The 20,992-nt window shown below is 26.2% G+C and overlaps 1 protein-coding gene across 1 annotated transcript in view; it reads left to right on the top strand.

The window, feature by feature from the left end:
• Positions 1-20,992, top strand: part of LOC113555129 (atrial natriuretic peptide receptor 1) — a 275,973-nt gene that overhangs the window by 116,420 nt on the left and 138,561 nt on the right. The window contains exons 7-10 of the mRNA XM_026959465.1: positions 2,763-2,895; positions 3,706-3,787; positions 12,591-12,717; positions 14,533-14,616. Of these exons, the coding sequence (XP_026815266.1) occupies positions 2,763-2,895; positions 3,706-3,787; positions 12,591-12,717; positions 14,533-14,616 (426 nt within the window). The remainder of the gene's footprint in view (positions 1-2,762; positions 2,896-3,705; positions 3,788-12,590; positions 12,718-14,532; positions 14,617-20,992) is intronic.

Here is a 20,992-nt window from a genome sequence, read left to right as displayed (position 1 = left end):
TGTCAGTATAACTACGACAACCACGACGACGATGTTGATGATTATCACGATAAATAAACGTGTGTACGACGAAATTTTTTTACGATTTATCTCCCACCCGTCGGTATCGGAAACAACGATGAATTGTTTTTAAATCGTGTTGAAAAAAAAAAAAAAAACAAAAAAAAAACACAAAAACAAAATTGTTTTACCTCTAATATAATATTATTGCAGCGTTTATCGTCCGGTAACGACGCGATGGATGCGTAGTCAGTACACCAATGCATTACACGATTTCACGATTTCTATTCACGTGGGTATGCGTAAAAGTACACAATTGTATGATAAACGCATTTTTAGTGTTAGTTTATTTATAATAAACATAAAATTGTACAAACTATCATGTTATTGTTTATTTTTATTGACAAATTTCATTTATAGTGATAATAATATGAGTTATATCGATGCTTTAAAATGTTTAAAGACTACTTGTGTGTTTAGTTTTAGTTTTTTATTACTTATCATTTAATTATTTTATTTTAGTATTGTATAACTACGGGCAAGAAAAGTAATAATAATATTGTTATAAAGTGAAATTGTAATGTTGGTATAAATTCATAAATTAGTTTTAATATGGGTGTATGAACCAATTTCAGAAAAATATTTTTCATACCATTTTAAGTTCGTATTTCAATATAAAACTAGGCAAATTCGAGTGTCTGTGTTGAGGTATAGGGATTAGGCACGAATGTTTAATGATTTATTGTATATAACTGACAAAAAAATACATGAAAGATTTTGTTAAAAAACGGGTTTCAGGTATGGATTCAAATATACAATAAAAAAAACAAAAATATATGTCCCCAGGAAAATGTATGTCTGTTGAACAGACTACGTATTAATAAAAGTATGCTTATACGATGCAGCACCTACAACACGTGACTCAGTACCATTTACGTCGTATGCATGATATTGCGATTAAAAACCTTCAATTGGAATAATATATTTAAAATTAAAATCAAAAAAAATTTATTTTAAAACGCATTTTAATAGGGTTTATACATTTGTCTTATTGGCTTCGAGTACCAAACAAGGGCGACTCGACTAATAATATTCTAACAACCCCCCAAACTATTCCCTTTGTTTTTGGCTCGGGTAGCGAACAATTCTCTGGAAGTAACGGCGTAACGCGTGCCACCTTTTGACACGACTTATCAAAATTGCCAGCCAAAACCAACAAAAATAATAAACATACAACAATGACAATAATAATAATATAATTGTTATTGCCATTAGATAAACAAAGTTCATTTTGTTTTTAGTAGTTAGTGCATTTTATATAAAGTTCGCTATGTTTAGAAAAAAAAATATATATAATACTATACCATGATGTACGTAGTTGTACCTACAATATATATTTAATTGACAAACGCGTTCCTCATTAAATGTGACAAAACTGAATTAAAATCAAATTAAATATACATTATCTTAAATTATTATAACAATATTATTTATTTCGAGTATACGCAGTGTTGAGATCGTGATCCCAATTGTTTTGACGCTATAGTTTGAATATTTAATTTAATTTTTAAAATATTATGTTTTTTTTTATGAACAATACAATTTTACTTGGTATAATCCAAATTCCAAGTGGTGTATCAATAATATATACAGCGAAAGAATGCTAATGAAAATATATAGAGTGATATTATATTAATTTCTATTGTTTATTTTGCTCAAACCGCTCAGGAATCAAATATAGAAATAAATATTGAACGTGTTTGCTGAAATGATTGTATCTGTATGAATAGAATTCAACCTTAAACGGTACACTTTGAACACAATAATATAGATTGTTTGTATATGACAAGATTGTAAAAATGATTGCATTGTGAACGATCTCAATAAAAAAGTTTAATAATTGTTAGGCTCTCCACTCTGGAGATACGATATTGTATCGTTCACTGGCAGTATTGTATGGAATCATCTTAAATTACATTATTCAATAATTTGATAACTAGATGTACAAAAAAAAAAAAAAATTACTAACTATTAAAAAAAATCTGAAATCCTATTTTTAAAATTAATAAGTAAAGATTTTTGGAATTTTTATCTATTTTTCAGGTAAACTCAGATTTACTAAAAAATTCGAAATCATAAACAAAAAAAAAAAATTGTTTCGTATTTATTAAAAACCATAACAAGATTAACAACGCGAAAATTATAAAAGAAAATAAATGTATATTTTACTGTTTTATAGTAATTTGGTGCATTAACCGTAACGATAAAATCAAAAGAATTTAAATTTGTCACCACGATAATGCATTTCCTATGTTTTATTTATAAATTACTAAACGGATAATCGTATTCAAATTGTGTTTCTTTTATAAATATCATGTGTAATAAAAAACATAAAAAATAAATCCATTTATAAAATCAAAACTCGATGTTGGTTGAACAACGGATCGTTGAGTCAATCAATTTGTTTTTATTCGACAAATGAAATTCATGACTAAAATCCGAAAACTTGACATACTCAGAACAATGTCTCATGATAAGTCATCAGGTGAAATGCATAAAAACAACTGTGTTTTATTTTTAATATTATCTCGGTTGTCATTATTATAATAAATTATATAGGTAATGTGGATCAATTTCAATACACACATTTAATAAGTTGTTTACAAATTATTGATTTTTGAGAGAATAATATTTAAATTTATTCTTTGTCGTTGTAATTGAATAATCATTAATGTTTTGCTTTTTTATATTTTTTTTGGCAGATAGTGGCAAACTATATTGGAAAAAATCAATCGTTAGAATACGTGCCGGGCATGAGCATCCATTGGGCCGGTGGCAGAACAAGCCCACCACCGGATATACCGAGCTGTGGATTTGACAATTCTCTTTGCAAAAGTAATGACTTTCATTTCTACTTTAAGTCTCTCTGAGGGATTTCTCATATGAGAATAACGGAACGTGTGTTATCTTTACATTCAAGAAAATCACCATTCGCCAGTATCGACATAACTTATAATGGTTTTCGCTATATTTTACTTAATATGATGTTTATAGTTTTTACTGTTCCAATTTCACATCAGCACGAAACATTCGTGATATTTTTTTATGTTTTTATTATTTTCCCTGCTTTTCTCACTTTAAAACCATTTATAAAGAAATACACAAAAATAAAGTTCCATCTACCTTTTACTTTATATACGAGTATAACTATTATTATTTTATATATTTATTTTATTTTTAGATTTATAATATCCTTCTTTTACCAATATATTTGCTCTTTATATTGGTTCTTTTCAATTTCAATGTTATCTGAAATTTGATTTTTTCTGTTCATATATTTTCAACTAACTTGAATACGGATTTCAATATAATATGATTTCGCAAGTTTTATCCGTTTTCTATTAGGAACGAATAAAATTAGTTGAAATATTTTATCATAGTATGAATTTAATAATTTTAATTTTAAATTAATTTTTCACGATCAAACCGTATACTCTTTAATATTAGTTAAGATAACTATTCAGAAGGATATTTACTTTTACTAATAATAATTAATATTATAATACACGTAATTATATTTATTGTATAATTTAGGGTTTTGGTGAATTATGGTGTAATTTGTTTACTATATATAGGTTAAGGTATAAGTGTATTTTAAATAAATATGAAATATTGGCAATAATATTATTTTTTATTTTTGTTTAGCAATGCCTGGTTATGCAATACTCAGTATAGTCCTTAGTTCAGTTGTAGTGATCCTCGCAATAGCTTCAGCTCTTATATACAGGTAATACATGAAAAAATTAAATAATTATTGTAGTTATGAAATAAATAGAAACTATAACGAATCGCAGTGTTATAATTTTTCGATTAAAATATAAAAATTCTTTAATTTTATCTCATCATAATACTATTTTTTACTATTATTTGTAGATTTATTTATAGTTCGAAAGAATATTTTCGTGTTGAATATGATTTTCATCGTAGAAACGCCGTAGTTTCCAAAAATGTTTTTATGCTGCGTTTTACCATCTCGTAAAAAGAAAAAAAAAATGAAAACATTGAAAATACCGGTTAAACGACCATATATTTTTTTTCTTATTCTTTGGCACGTATCCGGCTGCATTATTAATGGTCTAATCAGGATCCCTTTTCGTTGGAATTCGGGTGGGCATTGTTGCGTGCTTTGAATCATCCAGAAGAAGTATGGTTGACTATTATTCTCATGTTTACTATTTTTCATCAAAAATGATACCAGTTATTTGACAAGTTAAACTTTAATTTTCTACCTAGAAAAGTTTTGTTGTATATATTTTTTTTATTTTAGTAACGTCTTTACAGTTTTTAACCTGATATCTAGTTGGTTCTTTTATATTATATTTTTTCCTCGCCTATTTATATTTATTGAACGCTATTTAATTTGAATAATAATGAATAAAATTAAAGTATAAATTAGATAACTGTATTATTAAAATTTCATTATTTTTTTTTTATTTTTTAAAATAAAACTATTTAATTATAGTGTTTTTAAAATATTATTAGTTTAGAATAAAACGATAGTAATTATTTACATAATTAAATTCATAAGTATTGGGACTAAAATATTTGTTTTTGTAGGTACAGTTGAAATTCACTCATATTTTCATCATATAATATGCCTGTATTATATGAATTTCTAACTGAATATGTGTAAGTACTGTAATAATGTTAAAAATTATTCTAAAATTCAAAGTACTTTGTTAACCCTGTGTTACATATTATGTATGGTATAGAATATATTCCAATAAATTAAATTGTATAGTGATTATAAAATCATTGATTCTTTGGGAGAGGTAAAAATAAAAAATTTGTTTACTTGATTTAGAGAAATAATTATCTGATTTTATTTTATGTTATTTGTCTACACATTTATTTTTTTTGAATATAATTCGATTTATTTTATATTATCAACATGCATTATAAAAACTATTAATAAAGATTCAATATAATATTATGTGATACTAAAACATAGCACAGTAATGCTAATATAAAATATAAATATATATAATATATAAATTATATGTAGCTATCTACAATATTTGTATTTAAACAACATGTTTAAGATACGTTCTTACAGCATAATGTATAATTAAATCGTTTTATTAAAATATTTAAAATTTCAGAAAACTCTAACGAAAGCTTCTGAAATTCGGAAAAAGTTTTAAAGACTTGAATAATTTAACACAGCCGAAGGCATTTTCAGTTTTCATCGAGTATCCTATGCACTTTCTTCTGATCGAAAAATAAATAAAAAGAAAAAAAATGAAAAAGAAGTTTATTTGACCGCACGTCAAGACACGTCCTATACACTAACTTTTCATTACTAAACATTTATTATTCAGGTAAAGCTCTTATATAGATTATTTATGTTTACGATTCAGTGTCAGCGTTTTTTTTTTTTTTTTATATCCGATTATTTTTCATTGTATTATTGGTAGTGTGCTTTTGTGGAATATTATCAGATCCCTTTCAACGATATAAATAATTCAGAGTGATCTTTAAGCCATTTAAACAAATAATACAATTTTTTTTCAACCTTTAATAATTGAAACTATACTATTAGAGACGATCCAAAAAATAAGTTTTTTTTTTAATCATAATTTCTAAGTAAACATATCGTTAAATTTCTGTTATAAAATGCGATATTATAAGGAATAAAATAATTATTTATAATTGTTACAATTGGGATAACAATAAGCTGATTAACCCAATTCTAATATTATAGTATAAATTTATTATTTTTATAACATAATAAATATTGAGGTATTAAATTGACTGGTGTTATAGTATGATTTGTTGGTGGATTAAATGGCATATTCTGCATTTGCATATATTAAAGATTTACTGCAATGGTGATATATTAATAGGTTTACAAACATTTCACTAGTATTGTTAGAATTTATTCTAATAGTATTTTAGACTAGTGTCACAGTCAACGTGGACCATTTATGTGTAATTTAAATACATTTACAAGTTTACAACCCATAATCCATATATTAAACAATTTGAATTAATGTATTTTAATGAGTTGTTCAACGATACAATGAATTTTAACAGAATAATGTTTATTAAACATGGGTGTAATGCCTATTAATTAAATTGAAAATATTTAATTGACCAATGGAAAATATAAATTATAATACGTTAATTATTATTGAGAAATTGTTAAATCTATAAACCATCAAAAACAAATATTTGTGATTTTATAAATTAAAAAAACACTGCAGTGTTTTTGATAAACGGTAAGACTTTAAAGGAAAAACAATATCAACATTTTACTGAAGACTGGTAACTAATAAATTTTATTACTATGATATTGTTATCTAAGATTAGTTGGATAGATATTAAATTAACAAAATAGCAATGTTTGTAGTATAAATCGTGGCCTTATTTTAATCGTCTCAATATCGTTTTATTTAAAATTATAATTTTCTTACAGGATGATAATTTATAATATAAAAAAAGTATATAACAATATTATTTAATCACATACGATCAAATAAATTATAATTAATACTATTATGGTATAATATATATTAATTACCTATGTTTGAATTTCGTTTTATTCCACGTTTAATATTTAATATGAATCATTTCCAATGGTTTTTTTTTCAGTGGCTTTTGTTTATGACACATTGGTCTTTTATATATTAATTTATTTTCAAATCGTGTTTCAAACTGAAATTGTTATATTAAATTTGCATAAATAATGATAACTTTTATCTGAAAAATAAAGTAAGTTGTAATCGTAATGCAGAATATTTTAAAGTTTCATAATTGTATTATCTGATTACCGTTAAGAGTAATAGGGTTAATATGTTAATATCATTAGTAAGTACGTGTTGGTGCCGATCGCATTCATTAATTTGTATTCTTAATTTACGTAAAAATATATTCAATTGAGAATAACCGTAGATTGCTTACCAAACGAGTAGACAAAAGTTAGTAACTATTTGATGTATATTAGTGTATTTTGGTATATAATAAAAACAGATATTGCAGTAATATGTAATAATCTGATTGATAAAAATGGTTTAAAATTTAAAACGCCTCCCCCCTCCCTACAGTGGGCGGTGAACTAGTTTTGGGTAGTAAGGGGGGCGAAGAGAGTTTTCACCCTAAAAACGTTGAACATGGTGTAACCTAAAAATAATACATACTTGATCATCCATATTAACAATTATCAGTCATTAGTAGGTACTATGTTGAGCTATACACAATAACTTATTATTGATTGTTGACAAAATTATTATTTTTATTAGATCTTTATTAATATCAATTCTAATGTCAAAAAACTTGCTAAAAACCAACAAGTTCAACCATCTAACTGAAAATAATTTTTTATGCAACAATTAAAAATCATATCTACAAAAACAAATAAGCATAGCCATATTTTTTTTAAACAAACTAAAAAATGTATTTTATTATTATATATAAGTTGATAATATTATTATTATGTTTTTTTTTAAATGATTAATTTAATTAATTTACTTATAACTAGTACCTACTATAAATAAAAATATAAAACATAAATGAAAACATGAGTTAGATCTTTTTTTTTTTTTTTTTAAAGTTTCCAAATCATCAATTCCCTCCCTATCTCTCTTCCTATACCCTTAATTATAAAATTATCACATAGGGAAGGGGAGAGTTAAAAAAATTATTGCCACTCAAGGGGGTGGTAACTTAAATACGATTGAGAAAAACTGGTTTAAATAGTAAAAACACTAGAATAATGAATAACCTAACCAATTGTGACATAAAAAAATAACAATATGAGACTTTGTTAAATTTTGATTCAAGTCCATTACAGTATAAACGTATTTTTAATATTTATATTAGCATTAAATTAGGCCGGAAATAAATTATGTTGTGTTCTTTGACGCAATGTGTCGTGGAAATGAGTAGTCTTGGTAGTCAACCAAAATTGGTATTGTGGTTTGTGAAAAATTATTATTAACAATTAAATATAGAATAATGACATATTGCATTTTTGTTTAAAGTATTATAACAATTAATCAAATTTATTAATAATATAATAATTTTAACACTTAGAATTATTATCATGTTTTTTAAATATTCTAAAAGACATATACCTAAATGGTTAAATTGTTCAAAATAAATAATTGCACATTAATTTAGGTAAAAAATAAATAATATCTGACTGTTTGTTAATTCATTTGAATTATTTAACAGTTTTATTGTTTTGAGTTGAAGGCAATCAAAATATATAATATGTCTAATTGGAAACCTTTTGAATTAATTGAAAAATCTATAAATTATATACTAATAGAAGGTATTATGTTAAAGGTTTAAAGGACTTCATTTGATACTGGAATTTGATTGCCTCTTTAATTGTAAGATACTACGAAGGTAAAATCACCTTTAATACTATTCAAATTATCTATTGTCTCCAAAAATATTTTAAATTAAAATCCATTGACTTCTTATTTGTCTTATTCCCAAATGACGTATAAATGTCAGCAGTTTTGTACAATAATTACAAATGACTATCTTTATAAATTTATGTAAATATGTATTACAAGCTAACTTATTGGCTCTATTATTATAGTAAACATTATAATACAAATATATGGAAAAGAATATAATAAATACATTTATTCTGTTAATATTTGTATTAATTTTTTTATTTATTGTTATTAATTATTAATTAGCGTTTTGTGTTTTTTGTTCTTGTAAATTAAAACAGTACTTAAAGATTTTGAACATATTTTGTTTTGTACAAAATGTATTCTCGTTTATGTTTACCAATTTACCATACAAAAAAAGTTAGTAATTAGCATTGTGTTTTATGAATTCGACGGTGTAATAAGTCTAAATTTATTGTGTATAATTGGTGCACTTTTTAAAATAATCAAATGATCCAAAATTTGAGATTCAAATAATCGATAACTATTAAACCATATTTATTTTATTTTTATTTTAACCCTTAGGAGTTTTTTTAGTGTCACTACTCACTATTATTCCTTAGAGATTTAAAATGCAAAAAAAAAATTAAAGTGTTTTGGCTAAAAGTATTAATATTAAAGTAAAAAAAAAAGTAGTACGCAGTTAAAAATGTTATTGACAGTATAGTCGACAACATAATAATATATATAAATTATATGTATATATATATATATATATATGTATAAAATATGAGTATGATTTATGTATGCTTATTTTTTGCAATACTCATCAGTGCATTTAATGAATTGTATATACTGTTATTACGTAAAATGTTTCTCGACTGAAATTACGATTTTATAGTGAATTTTTAAAATTAAATATAGTAAGTGTAACACAATGCATATAGTTATTATATTAAATATATAACTACCTACTATCAAATGTAGGAATCAAACAATGTAAATATTTCACATTATTATAAATACATGTACAAGTAGTTGTATTTATACATATTTTTCTGTAACAAAGTAATCACGAATATAATTAAGTTTATACGTAAAATAATAACCAAAAATAGTTTGAAAACGTAAATCATGAATACATATGTGTGTCTATGATTTATCTGAAAAGTTTTTAGTATACGGAGCTTAAACTTTCAATAATTGTATGAGTGTAAACATACTTTATACTTTTCATATTATACTGTTAATGTTCTTTTGTGTTTTATTTAACTCCTATTGAAGGTTATGTCTTATATTAATTTCGGTACTTACTGAATCTAGAAACGTATACAATTCATGGTTACTTTCTCTCCTAGTAATCGATAAGGATATGACTTTGACGCACTTGTTCGGAGTATAATAGTGAAACACGGTATAACTTAATTTATACTTGTTTCGTTTATATTTATATAATTTTTACGGTAATATGAAACACTAGAATCTTTTACAATTAAAAAATAGATAAAAAAATACTTTCGTGAACAAATGTACATCTAAAAGTTTTGAGCTAAAAAAAAACTCAAATTAATGTTAAAAACTACGGATGAGTTGGGGTTTTTGTAACCAAATCATAAACTTTTATTGTGATAGGTGTTGAGGACTTTTAAGCACAGTTATAAAAACTTTTACGTGGTGGTGGCATACTCAACTGCTTTCATATTATGACTGCGAAGTTCACACGAAAAATATTATAAAAGTAATAAATCTTTAGACAACTATACCATTTATGAAATGTATACAACTGTCGTAGCGCCATACAATTAATTCATTGCCATTGTTTACTTATTATTTATTTTAAAGTGATAAAATGAATATCTGTTGTAATTTAAACTAAAATTAATTTAGTTTCTCTAATTTATTGCACCGTGTATATTTTTTTTTTAATTTTTAACAATAGTTTCGAGTTATGTATTACCCTTTAATTGCATTGAAATGTGTATAATAAAATGGTTTGAATCAAGCCGATATTATAAATAATATATAAGTCATAATATTTTTTTCTAGGATTTAATTTGCAATGCATATATACTTACAAATGCTATAGTTATTTAATTTATTTAAATTTAATATATTATATTGTATAACTTTATTATTAATTATATATTCCATAGTTAAAAATATAAAATATTCAGAATGGATATAACAAAGTAAATACTTACATCGAATAAACATTTATAAATATTAAAATATGTTATGAATTATGATCTAAGTCGGTGGAATTGTGCTTACATTAATAATTCTTTATACCATGACATAAAAAAATATAATAATAATAATAAATACTTTGTGTATGCTATAATGTTTTGTATTTTTAACATTTTTTTTTTTTTTATTACACTTGGTCAAAACAAAATGTTGTGTATAGGTAGTATCTAATATTTAATGTATAATTTCATTTAATTCTGAAACTAGTTATACTTTTTAGATGTTGGTAGGTACATATTATTATACCTGAAATAATATTTTTAATAATATGTTATGTATTTTCTAATAATATCAGTAATGTAAATACTTCGGAGGGGTTAATAGCTGTTTAGCAGTATATAAAAATGTTTTTTTATACATATCAATCGGACATTTCAGTACATACCGGTAATCATGAATATATATGTATGAATTTCTACAATTAATATTTATTGTATTGCATTAAAAAAAGGTTATTTATGAATTTATAAAAAAATGTCTACCATGGTTATTGCATATAGTATTAAGATAACGAACACTGAAAAATAGTGAACGTTTAATCTGACAAACTAGTAGAAATTTACACGTGTCGTATCATATTAGATTCTATTTGTCTGCCGTAAATGTCGGTAAATTTGTTCCTAAAACTAGTATTTACTCAAACACGCGTGATGTGTATAAATAATTCATTTAAACTATGAAGTTTTAGGCTCCTAGAATAATTTACTAAATGCAAAATTGTAGTTGAATTTTAACATATTTTAAAGTATATAAATCGATTTCGAAAAAAATTGGTTAAAAGTTAATATCCAAACGTTTGATATATGTTTTACTATTATTATTTATTTCCTGCATAATAGTATATTATATTATTTTACACTGGGAAAACTGTGACGGGATACGTTTTTTGTAAGTTTTATATTTGTTAAAACATCTAATACAACCACCAAACACTATTATCTGATCAATCATCAAAAAATGTAATTAATTTCATGACTTATGAACTTGTGGTTGGGTCTATGATAAAAAAAATATATAAGACATATGATATAATATTATATTATTTAAGTAATAAATATCTATGTGATTTTATAATTAATAATTTTAAAATGGATTTTCTAAAGAAATAATTTGCATTAACGAATATAAAGTTGAATTTTTGTATATGATCTCAAGTCTATATGTCCTTAAAATATTCTTTGCTTTACCAAAGTACACATTTAAGCATAGGGTGACTTAGTAGTTAATATAAATAAAAATTAGAAATATAAATCATTTGATTATTAAGTATGATTTTTTTCTAAATTTTTAATTTTTATTCATGTTACAGTAGTTATGAAACAAGAATATATCAGAAAACAAAAGTAATTGGTAAAGTAAAATAATCAATACGCGACCTAAAAATATTCATTATATATATTTATATTTAATATATCTAAGAGCTTCGACGCCTAAATGTAAAAATATTTTAGTAGAAAACCTATTTCCTCAACTATTTGTTTATGGTTCACAATTTTAGCAAAAATATATATTGTAAAACCGGCTTTTCACATTTCAACAATGTGGTTGATTTAAATTCGTTTGACGTGAAATTGTGTAAGCGTGAAAATAAGATTGTCGTTCAGCAATATTTCTATAGCTTATAAATTCTATTTTATTATTATTATTATAAGATTATGATTATGAAGGTTAATACAACATTTTCACAAAAAAATAAAATATATTTTAAAAATTTGCTTTTTTTAGAGTAATATTGTAGAATTACCATTAACAATAATAAGTAGAATTACTTTATTAGAATACTAATAAATAATAATTATTGCTATTAAAAAAATGAATAATTGTCTATGTGAAATTTATACAAATTCTATTGATTTACATAGTATACATATTGCTATTTTTATAAACAATAGTACCTATAAATAATTATGACGATATTAATATTTTTGTTTCTAGACATTATAAGCTTGAAGCTGAAATCGCATCCATGACGTGGAAAGTCAATTGCAACGACATCATACGAGTGCCGCAGGAAAAATGGAGAATGAGCATGACAAGTCTCATTAGAAGAAACAGCCAAAGGGTAAATTATGCAATTATTACATTTTGTTGTGCTTTGCAGAAATCGAAAATTATACACAGAGAAGAATTCGTTTTAAAAGTCCGTTTATGTTTCCGTCGTTAATACTTTCTGTGGTTGTTTCGTGAATCCACTTGTTTCATGATGCCAATTGCATACACTTATCAAACAAAGGACGGCAATGATGATAATTATAATAATAATAATAATAATATATAGTAATGTACCTAATATAACGATAATAATTATAATTAATATAATTTTATAATATATTATAATCGTCTTATTACATTTGTATTTTGATCACAAAACTAAATCTCATACTTCATTGGTATCGAAGTCAAAAATAAAAAAAATTAAATATTTTTACTCCTACTAACCATATTTGAAATAGAAAATTTTCATAAGACAATTGACATATTATGTTCAAATCAGATTCAATCAAAAACAAATTATTATAAAAATATAAAAAATAGCCTAAAGAATATTATTAGAATATATTCTGAAAAAAGGAATGGTGTTTACATTTTTTAAAAACACAAGTGTCTAAGTTATACAAGTTCTTTACGTACAATTTTACAACCTGTAAACTGAAAAATAGTATACCTACCTAATGAAAATAGTGTTGTAATACACATAATATTTGTGGTTGCGGAAATGCGGGGAGACAATTTTAAAAGCCTTTGCAGATGGTGTATTTTATACAAAGATTGTAGAACACATGTATTTTATTTAATATTAAACGAAAATTATACTTTCTCCGCGTCACCGCAATTTGGATAAGCACTTTTGGCTGCCTTAAACATTTACCATGTGCCCCGAGTTTCGAGGTAGGTACGAGGATTTTGCTATCGCCCGTCATTATTCAGCAGTCATGATACGACATTTTTGCTGCTTTTTATTAATTAATCATATATATTTTTTTTTTTATGTTAACCGAATCCTTTATCTGTATCTGCTGCTTTTCGATTTGTGACCGTGCCAAAATGATTGGTCTCTGCTGGATTTATAAAATATAGGGCTTCTTTTAAAACCGACGCAGCAATAGTTACACTCGTAGTATATATATCTGGTAATGCGGTTTTAACCATCATCGGATGACTATGAAAGTCAAACTGATTGCAACTCAGCCATTCCGAGCCTTACTAAATACCGCTGAGATACGTTTTTGTGAAAAATATAATATTTAAGAAAAAAAATCCAGGAAGGAATCGACTTGCTCTTAAATTCAACCCTCTTATCTTCCCTACCACCGCGCGTTCTCCTATGATTTTACGTCGTCACGCTTACACGAAATAATATTATTACATACCGCCACGGCGACATTCGTTTTCATAACGCCTGCATAGCTTCAAATCGACCCCTTCGCTATAACCGTCATTTGCGTGTCGAATAACAAACTATGTAATAAAATATCCACGAAATAATAATAAAATTACAATCAAGTATACTAAAATATTCTATTATGTTATTGTTACGTTACATTTTGCGCGTTTTACCAGAATTTCAGTTGCGTACTCGCTACTGTAATGACGCGTATATTTAAGTGTTGTTATACCACCACGTTAACTACACGATAATTAGCTCGTGGTGTATATAAGTTGTTGAACTTAACCCGTCAACATTTTTACTAGATTTTCCCCTTATAACAATTACGCGAACGTTCGAAAAAAAAATCGTGTTTTACAAATCTACACTTTTGCACGAATTCCTAAAAAGTTAATTAGGTGCATTATTAAGAGTACACTATTATTATACCTTAAGAGTATACCTTTATTCACTATAAAAATAATTTGGTTATTTTTTTTTCAATTGCAGACCGTCATATCAGATGACCTCATGAGTCTCATGAGTCAATGTGACTATGGACGCCAAATATTCATTCAAACGGCATTTTACAAGGTCAGTACCTGGACAGCTTTTCATGATAATTAGAATTATAAATGTATATATGTATATTGATTTTCTGACAAACACAGTACTATTTTATATACCACGTATATAGTTATTATTAACATTTTAACTATTGGTAATTTGTTAAATTTAAGAAAAACGTATTTTATGTACCTAAGTTCTGCATAGCCCATTGATAATAAGTATTTTTATTGGGTTAGGTATCATATTATTATACGTTGGTCAATGGGATATTATGTTACAAACGAATATATAAAGACTCCTATCATAGTATCTTCCCAATTTAAACATTTTAATAATTTGTTATTTTTCAAAGCAAATATTGGTATACATTTACCTGCGAATCGTATTATTACATTATTAGTAAGTAGCATAATTGATCAAGTATTTAATTAAAAAATATTCGTATGAAAACCCGATTTTTATTCAACGAACTAAAAATATATTAATACTAATTATAATACTAGTAATTCTGTAAAAGCACCTTTACTGAGAATATTTAAAACTGTATAAAAAACGAGACATTTTTATTTGCTTAAAAAAAAAGAAAATATGATAAATTATATGTAATTAAAATATTTCCGTTTGTATTATAAATTGGTTGAATAATTTTGTCGTAAAATATTATATTTTTGGTCACAATTTTTATTCAAATAATATCAAGCATAGTTATATTTTATAATTAAACTGGTGAAACATTTGTTTATTATCTTGGTCTTGAAAATAATGATTTTATCAAAAGTTCGTGTAGCGAATAAAATATAAAAAATGAGAAAAATCGTTGTTCAATTTTTATCTTTGAATTATGAATGTTTAAAAATTAGGTTAGAATTGATTGAATTAGCTGAATAGTACTTTTTAATCTTTATAAGAACTCTCGACAAAGATGTAAGCATTATAAGCTATATTTATTTACTATTTCAAGGATTATTATAATTATACTATAGGAAAAATTATAACGTTGTAAAACAATTACCTAAGATTAAATACCAATTACAAAATCATTAATATTTGTGATACTTTGAAGCATTTATATGGTTTTAGAAAAATATAATATTATAATATATTAAGGTTAGGTTTACTATAAATATATTATAATACTTAATTAATATATATCATTCAATTTTCCTGAAATACATATTACAATTATGTACAACTTTATTATATAATTTATTTAGATAGTTTTATTTTGTAAGATTTATTTTTGGTACATTTTACCGACTGCATAAAATTTAGACAGACAGAATTCATAAACGTGTATTTGTTCAATGTGATAATAACTGTACGTTGGCGTTTCATAAAGAAACTTTTGATTCAATTATTTTGTCACTGAAGAACCAAGGGTTGAACGATTTAATCTTATTATTTTACATGTATATTTTTGTTTCAAATTCTGTTGACTTTACTTGACGCATACGAAATTGATAGAAACAAGATATTATTAACTAAAAGTCAAAATATAACAGAGGATGTCTTAAAAAAAAAAAAAAAATATTTTGTTTATTTGAGTTTTTACTTTTGCCCTCATAACTTAAATGTTATATATTATGTTAAAAGTTTGGATCTGAATCGTTTGTTACTATGAAAACTTCATATTTCATGATTAATTCAAATGTTTACATAATAATAAACGATATTTAAACCTTAAAAGGATTGTAAAACAAATATTTTAACAGATTCTAGTGATAAAATAGCCAGGTAGTAGAATTATTTTAAAAAGTTACTAATCCGTGATTTTTAGAGTTACCAGGACGTACATCGGTTAGTTATAAGAACAAAGAATAGACATTTTAATTGCAGAAGAACTATAATGAGTATCAATAGCTTGGATAATTAGAAACTCAGAGATCGGATGGAATACCCGAAAACATAATATAATGGAGCAACAGTAAACAGTTATAGAATAAGATGTTTACGTATAAGCTACATTTAAGCCTGGAGACTACAAAATCAATTTTTTTTTAAAAACTAAAATAACAAGTGTCAGAGGTATATGGAATGATAAACTGATGAGATAAAAACAATTTAGAAGTGGTGTATGCACGACTTGGGAAAATAGAATTTAAGGCGTAGACGATAATAAAACAGTGGTGCTAGTGGCTAAAATATTTACAAAATATTATAAAGTCAAATAATAAAAAGATAAATTAAAACCTAATGTGTGTAGAAACATTAGAAAGATTTGGTTTAAAATCAAAGTTTAATGCTATGGAATATATCATATTTTATGGTAGCACTGGAAATCAATATATTTAATATCGTTCTTAATAAACGTTATCTTGTTGCACCCAATAATTTATTAGTTAACGCAAAATTCAAATTTATTGTATATCATCTATGATTAACTACGGTTATCCCATTCGCTATAAGGAATTGATCAATAATTTATTTCTTACTGTACGTCTCACATGTAGTTTCATGTTACGATTTTTCCATAATATTATGTCGATACTTTAATGGCCCCATGACTATACCAATAATACGGGTACAGCCATTACATTTGTATTATGTGAGTATTTCAATGGATTCAATGTAAGTACGTATACTGATCGTGGTAAATTGACCGTACCAAAATAGCTGGTGTCAAAGTTATTTGATCACGTTGAAATAAGGTCGGATATAAAATGAACAATAGTTATTTGGGATGTCTTCTCTTAGGTACTTAGGAGTATTATTAATATTGTACTCTTACTGTGTTATGTTGATTATATTAACAGCGGTACCACTCAAAGCAATATGAATATTCTAAAACGTTATATTATTGGTCGAGGCCAATATCATAGTTTAATTTTGATAATTTAATTAATTAAAATTGATTTTCTAGAATAATTATTATTGTATAATATGATTTACATTTTATTCATTATAAACTTGATTGTAATGAATAATATGTGTAATAATAATATTTTATTTTTAAAATCCCGAAGACACAAATTGGCACAAATTCAATTAATCCGAGGCATACTATATATGCACTTAATAACGATTGTACATATTTTTCTCAACTTACCCAATAGAACTGCTTAAATTTCTGAACAAAATAAAGTTCTATTGCGTTTTTAGATATTTTTAGGTATAGTTATTTTTTATTTCAAACATCATTGCACGGTGCTGGAAAATTTTTTTCTTAAATACATTAAAATTTGGAAAGATAACGGAGGATTGACTATGTTTGTTATATTATTGGTCTAGACTAATCTTATGGAAAAATTTCAAAATAATTGAGTCCAAGTATGTAATGTCGTTAGCACAATCGCCGCGATCGTGTCGAGTGGTGGAAGTTCCGACGCAAGGATCGGGGGTTTCGACTATGTTTTGATGTTGGAGAGGTATCCGCTGTGACTGTTGTCGTATTTGATTATTTCCATCATCACTGTTGTTGTATTGACGATTACTGTTCATCGAGGAAGTCATTCCTACCGCCGAAATTGACGCATTAGTAACATGCCTGCAGCTTTTTCGTTGTTCCTGTTGTCTTTGTTGTAGTTCCGGTTTTCGTTGTGGTGGCACCTTTTCGACGTTCCGTTGAACTTGACACGTGCACGCAAATTTCTGTCTGCCAAAGTCGTATTTATAGTGATCATAGTTGGAGTACGGTATGGTGGAGCCGATGCCGACGTTCGAGGTAATCCCGGGGGTGGTGGCATCGCACATCTTGTGTTCAAACCAGACGGGAACGACTTCTTGCTCAGAGCGATGCGGCCCATGAAGCATCTGCAACCGGATACGCCGTTCCCGGTCGCGGAGCACCCGTTCCCGGATGTGTTTTTCGGCGGGTGGTTTGGCCCATGACACGTCGATCCGGACGCCGGATGCTTCGTCCACAGCGCCATCCAGCGCATCCATAGCGTCCTTAGCGTCCGACCGACGTTCGAAATGCACGAACGCGTAATTTTTCAGGTTCTTGACACGTTCGACCTTGCCGTATCGGCCGAATACGTCGCCCAGTGTGCGCTCATCAAGCATTCCACCGTACTGCCGGACAAACAGTATTCGGACGGCGGCCATCTGTTGGGCATCTGCTTCCGGTTCCGGGTCCGCCCAGTCAACAATCGTCTTGCACCCAAACACCGTGCACCCAGACAGCCGGCGCTTGGCCTCTGCGGCCGCTGCACTGGACTCGTAGTCTAGGAAACAGAAGCCTCGGTGCAACATGGGGTTTTCAAAGTTTTTATACGTGATGACGCGCACCAGGCCGTCTGTGTTTCGGCTGACTTCTTCGCAAATTTCCATTTCCGATTTCACCTTTGGCAGGTTGCCCATGAACAGCCGGCGTCCTTCATCTCCATTTGATTGGTCAGAAGTGGTACTGGCGGTTGTGGTGGTGGTGGTGGTGGTGGTGGTGGTGGTGGTGGTAGTGATGGTAGTTGTGGTAGTAATGGTAGTGGTGTTGGTTGGGGTAGTCGCTATCAGTGGGGAGGTAGTAGTGGTGATGGTCTGCAGAGACGATACTTCTAACGATTCTACGGCCGGCGAATTATCCAACATGACGTAGACTGACTTGATAAAATGTGTTGTTATGATATTATTGAAACACGAAATAATTGTATCGTTGTCACGAAAATCGACCCCACAAATTTTATGTAATTCTCAAAAACTAGTACGAATGGATATTTTTAAATAATGAATGTTAATAATAATATAAATATAAAAAAAAAACCAACAAAAAATTATCAAATTGATAGTAGCCAGTGATTGTTGTCTAGTCTTTAAACTAGGTGTTTCGTTGAAACAAAACATTTACACTGCGGAAGATTTTCGATAAAATAACAGTACTATTGGTAATATTTATTGACAAATAAACAACATGATATGACCTATATAATTTTAATTATAATTACGATATTTATTCTCGTTTGATTACTTTATCATAATAAATTATAAAAATATAATATATGATTTTAAATTCCTGTAGGATTTTCGTCATTAATCTTTTATGATAATATATATTTATAGATATTTTTGTGTCATAGAAAAATAATAAGTACTTTGAAAATATAGCAAGATTTTAAGACGTATCTTTGTGCCGTTTTTGTTTTTATATATTTTTTTTTTTTTTGATCACTTGTCTCATTCTCGATAGATTCTAAACAGTTATTGTTACTGTAAATGGGTGTCATGACATAACTTGGCATTATATCCCACTTATTCAGCATGTTGGTTTTTTTCGATTCTACTGTAAGATAAACGATTTTAACTTTTTTTATTTTATCAACAACAACTATAATGTTAGGATACTTTCAACTATTGTTTCGCAAGAGTAAAGAGGTAATATTTGTAACAAACATATCGTATAAACTGTAGTATACAATTGTACACATAGGTTTTATACTGTTTATATTTTTATTATCATGTTCCAAAGAATTCTTCTAATGTAAATTTGTTTTAAAGTTTCATAAAGCTTCGTTAACCACTGAAAAGAAAACACTGCAAATGATTGATTCTTTGCAGTATTTAGAACCATTTTGCATGACATATTATTATTAACACCATTAATTAAAGTGTTCAATTTTTAGAGAATTAAAAATTTTAAAAAAATATCCTTAAGTAAATTAAATTAATGTTTAGTTTTTGTATATATTTTAAATCTAATCTATATTATTTCAATCAAAATACTTTTAGTGTATAATTTACTGGTAAAAGATCTTATTTTATGTTCACTTAATTAGTTTTATAAGGAATTCATAATAATTAATTATAACTTGTATTATTTTTATTTTGAAAGTTTTAACTCATGTTATGAATATTGTTATTTTTGATAATTCTTCTTATTATGTATTTATTATTTAAGTAAATAAAATAAGACATAGATAAGAAAAATAATAAGTATGATTTTTTTCTTCTTTTTTTTATAGTTTTCAACACAAAATATATAAATTTGTATTACTTATTGTGTGTTTATGCTTAAGAAATTAAGATAATTATTTACTAATGCACAATTGTATATCTAATTTAGTAACTGAAACATGAAATGAATAATGCAAATAACAATATTATTCTTTTGAAATAAATTCCATAACAGTAGTTTGCACATTGTATCTTAATATTCAAAAAAATAAACAATATTATCGAAACTTAAAAATAAATGAATATTTAAAAAATTTGAAAATCTAAAGTATTATAATATATATATATATATAATATGATTTATCATAAATAATTTCCTCTACAATTCTTGAAAAACATTTTATTTAAAATTAATAATTGTTGCTTAATAGTATCTCATATATTGCTTAAAATGTTCGTTAAAAGTATAAATTTATAATCATTACCTAATAGGCTAGAGATAAATAATCTCAGTTGCATATATTTTGTTTCGCTTTTTATAACAATATACATATTATTTTAGTATCTCAGAAAGTTT

This window comes from Rhopalosiphum maidis, chromosome 2, assembly GCF_003676215.2.
Source record: "Rhopalosiphum maidis isolate BTI-1 chromosome 2, ASM367621v3, whole genome shotgun sequence".
Taxonomy (NCBI): Eukaryota; Metazoa; Arthropoda; class Insecta; order Hemiptera; family Aphididae; genus Rhopalosiphum; species Rhopalosiphum maidis.
The sequence above is the reverse complement of the archived record's forward strand: the minus strand, read 5'-3'. Positions and strand labels throughout refer to the sequence as shown.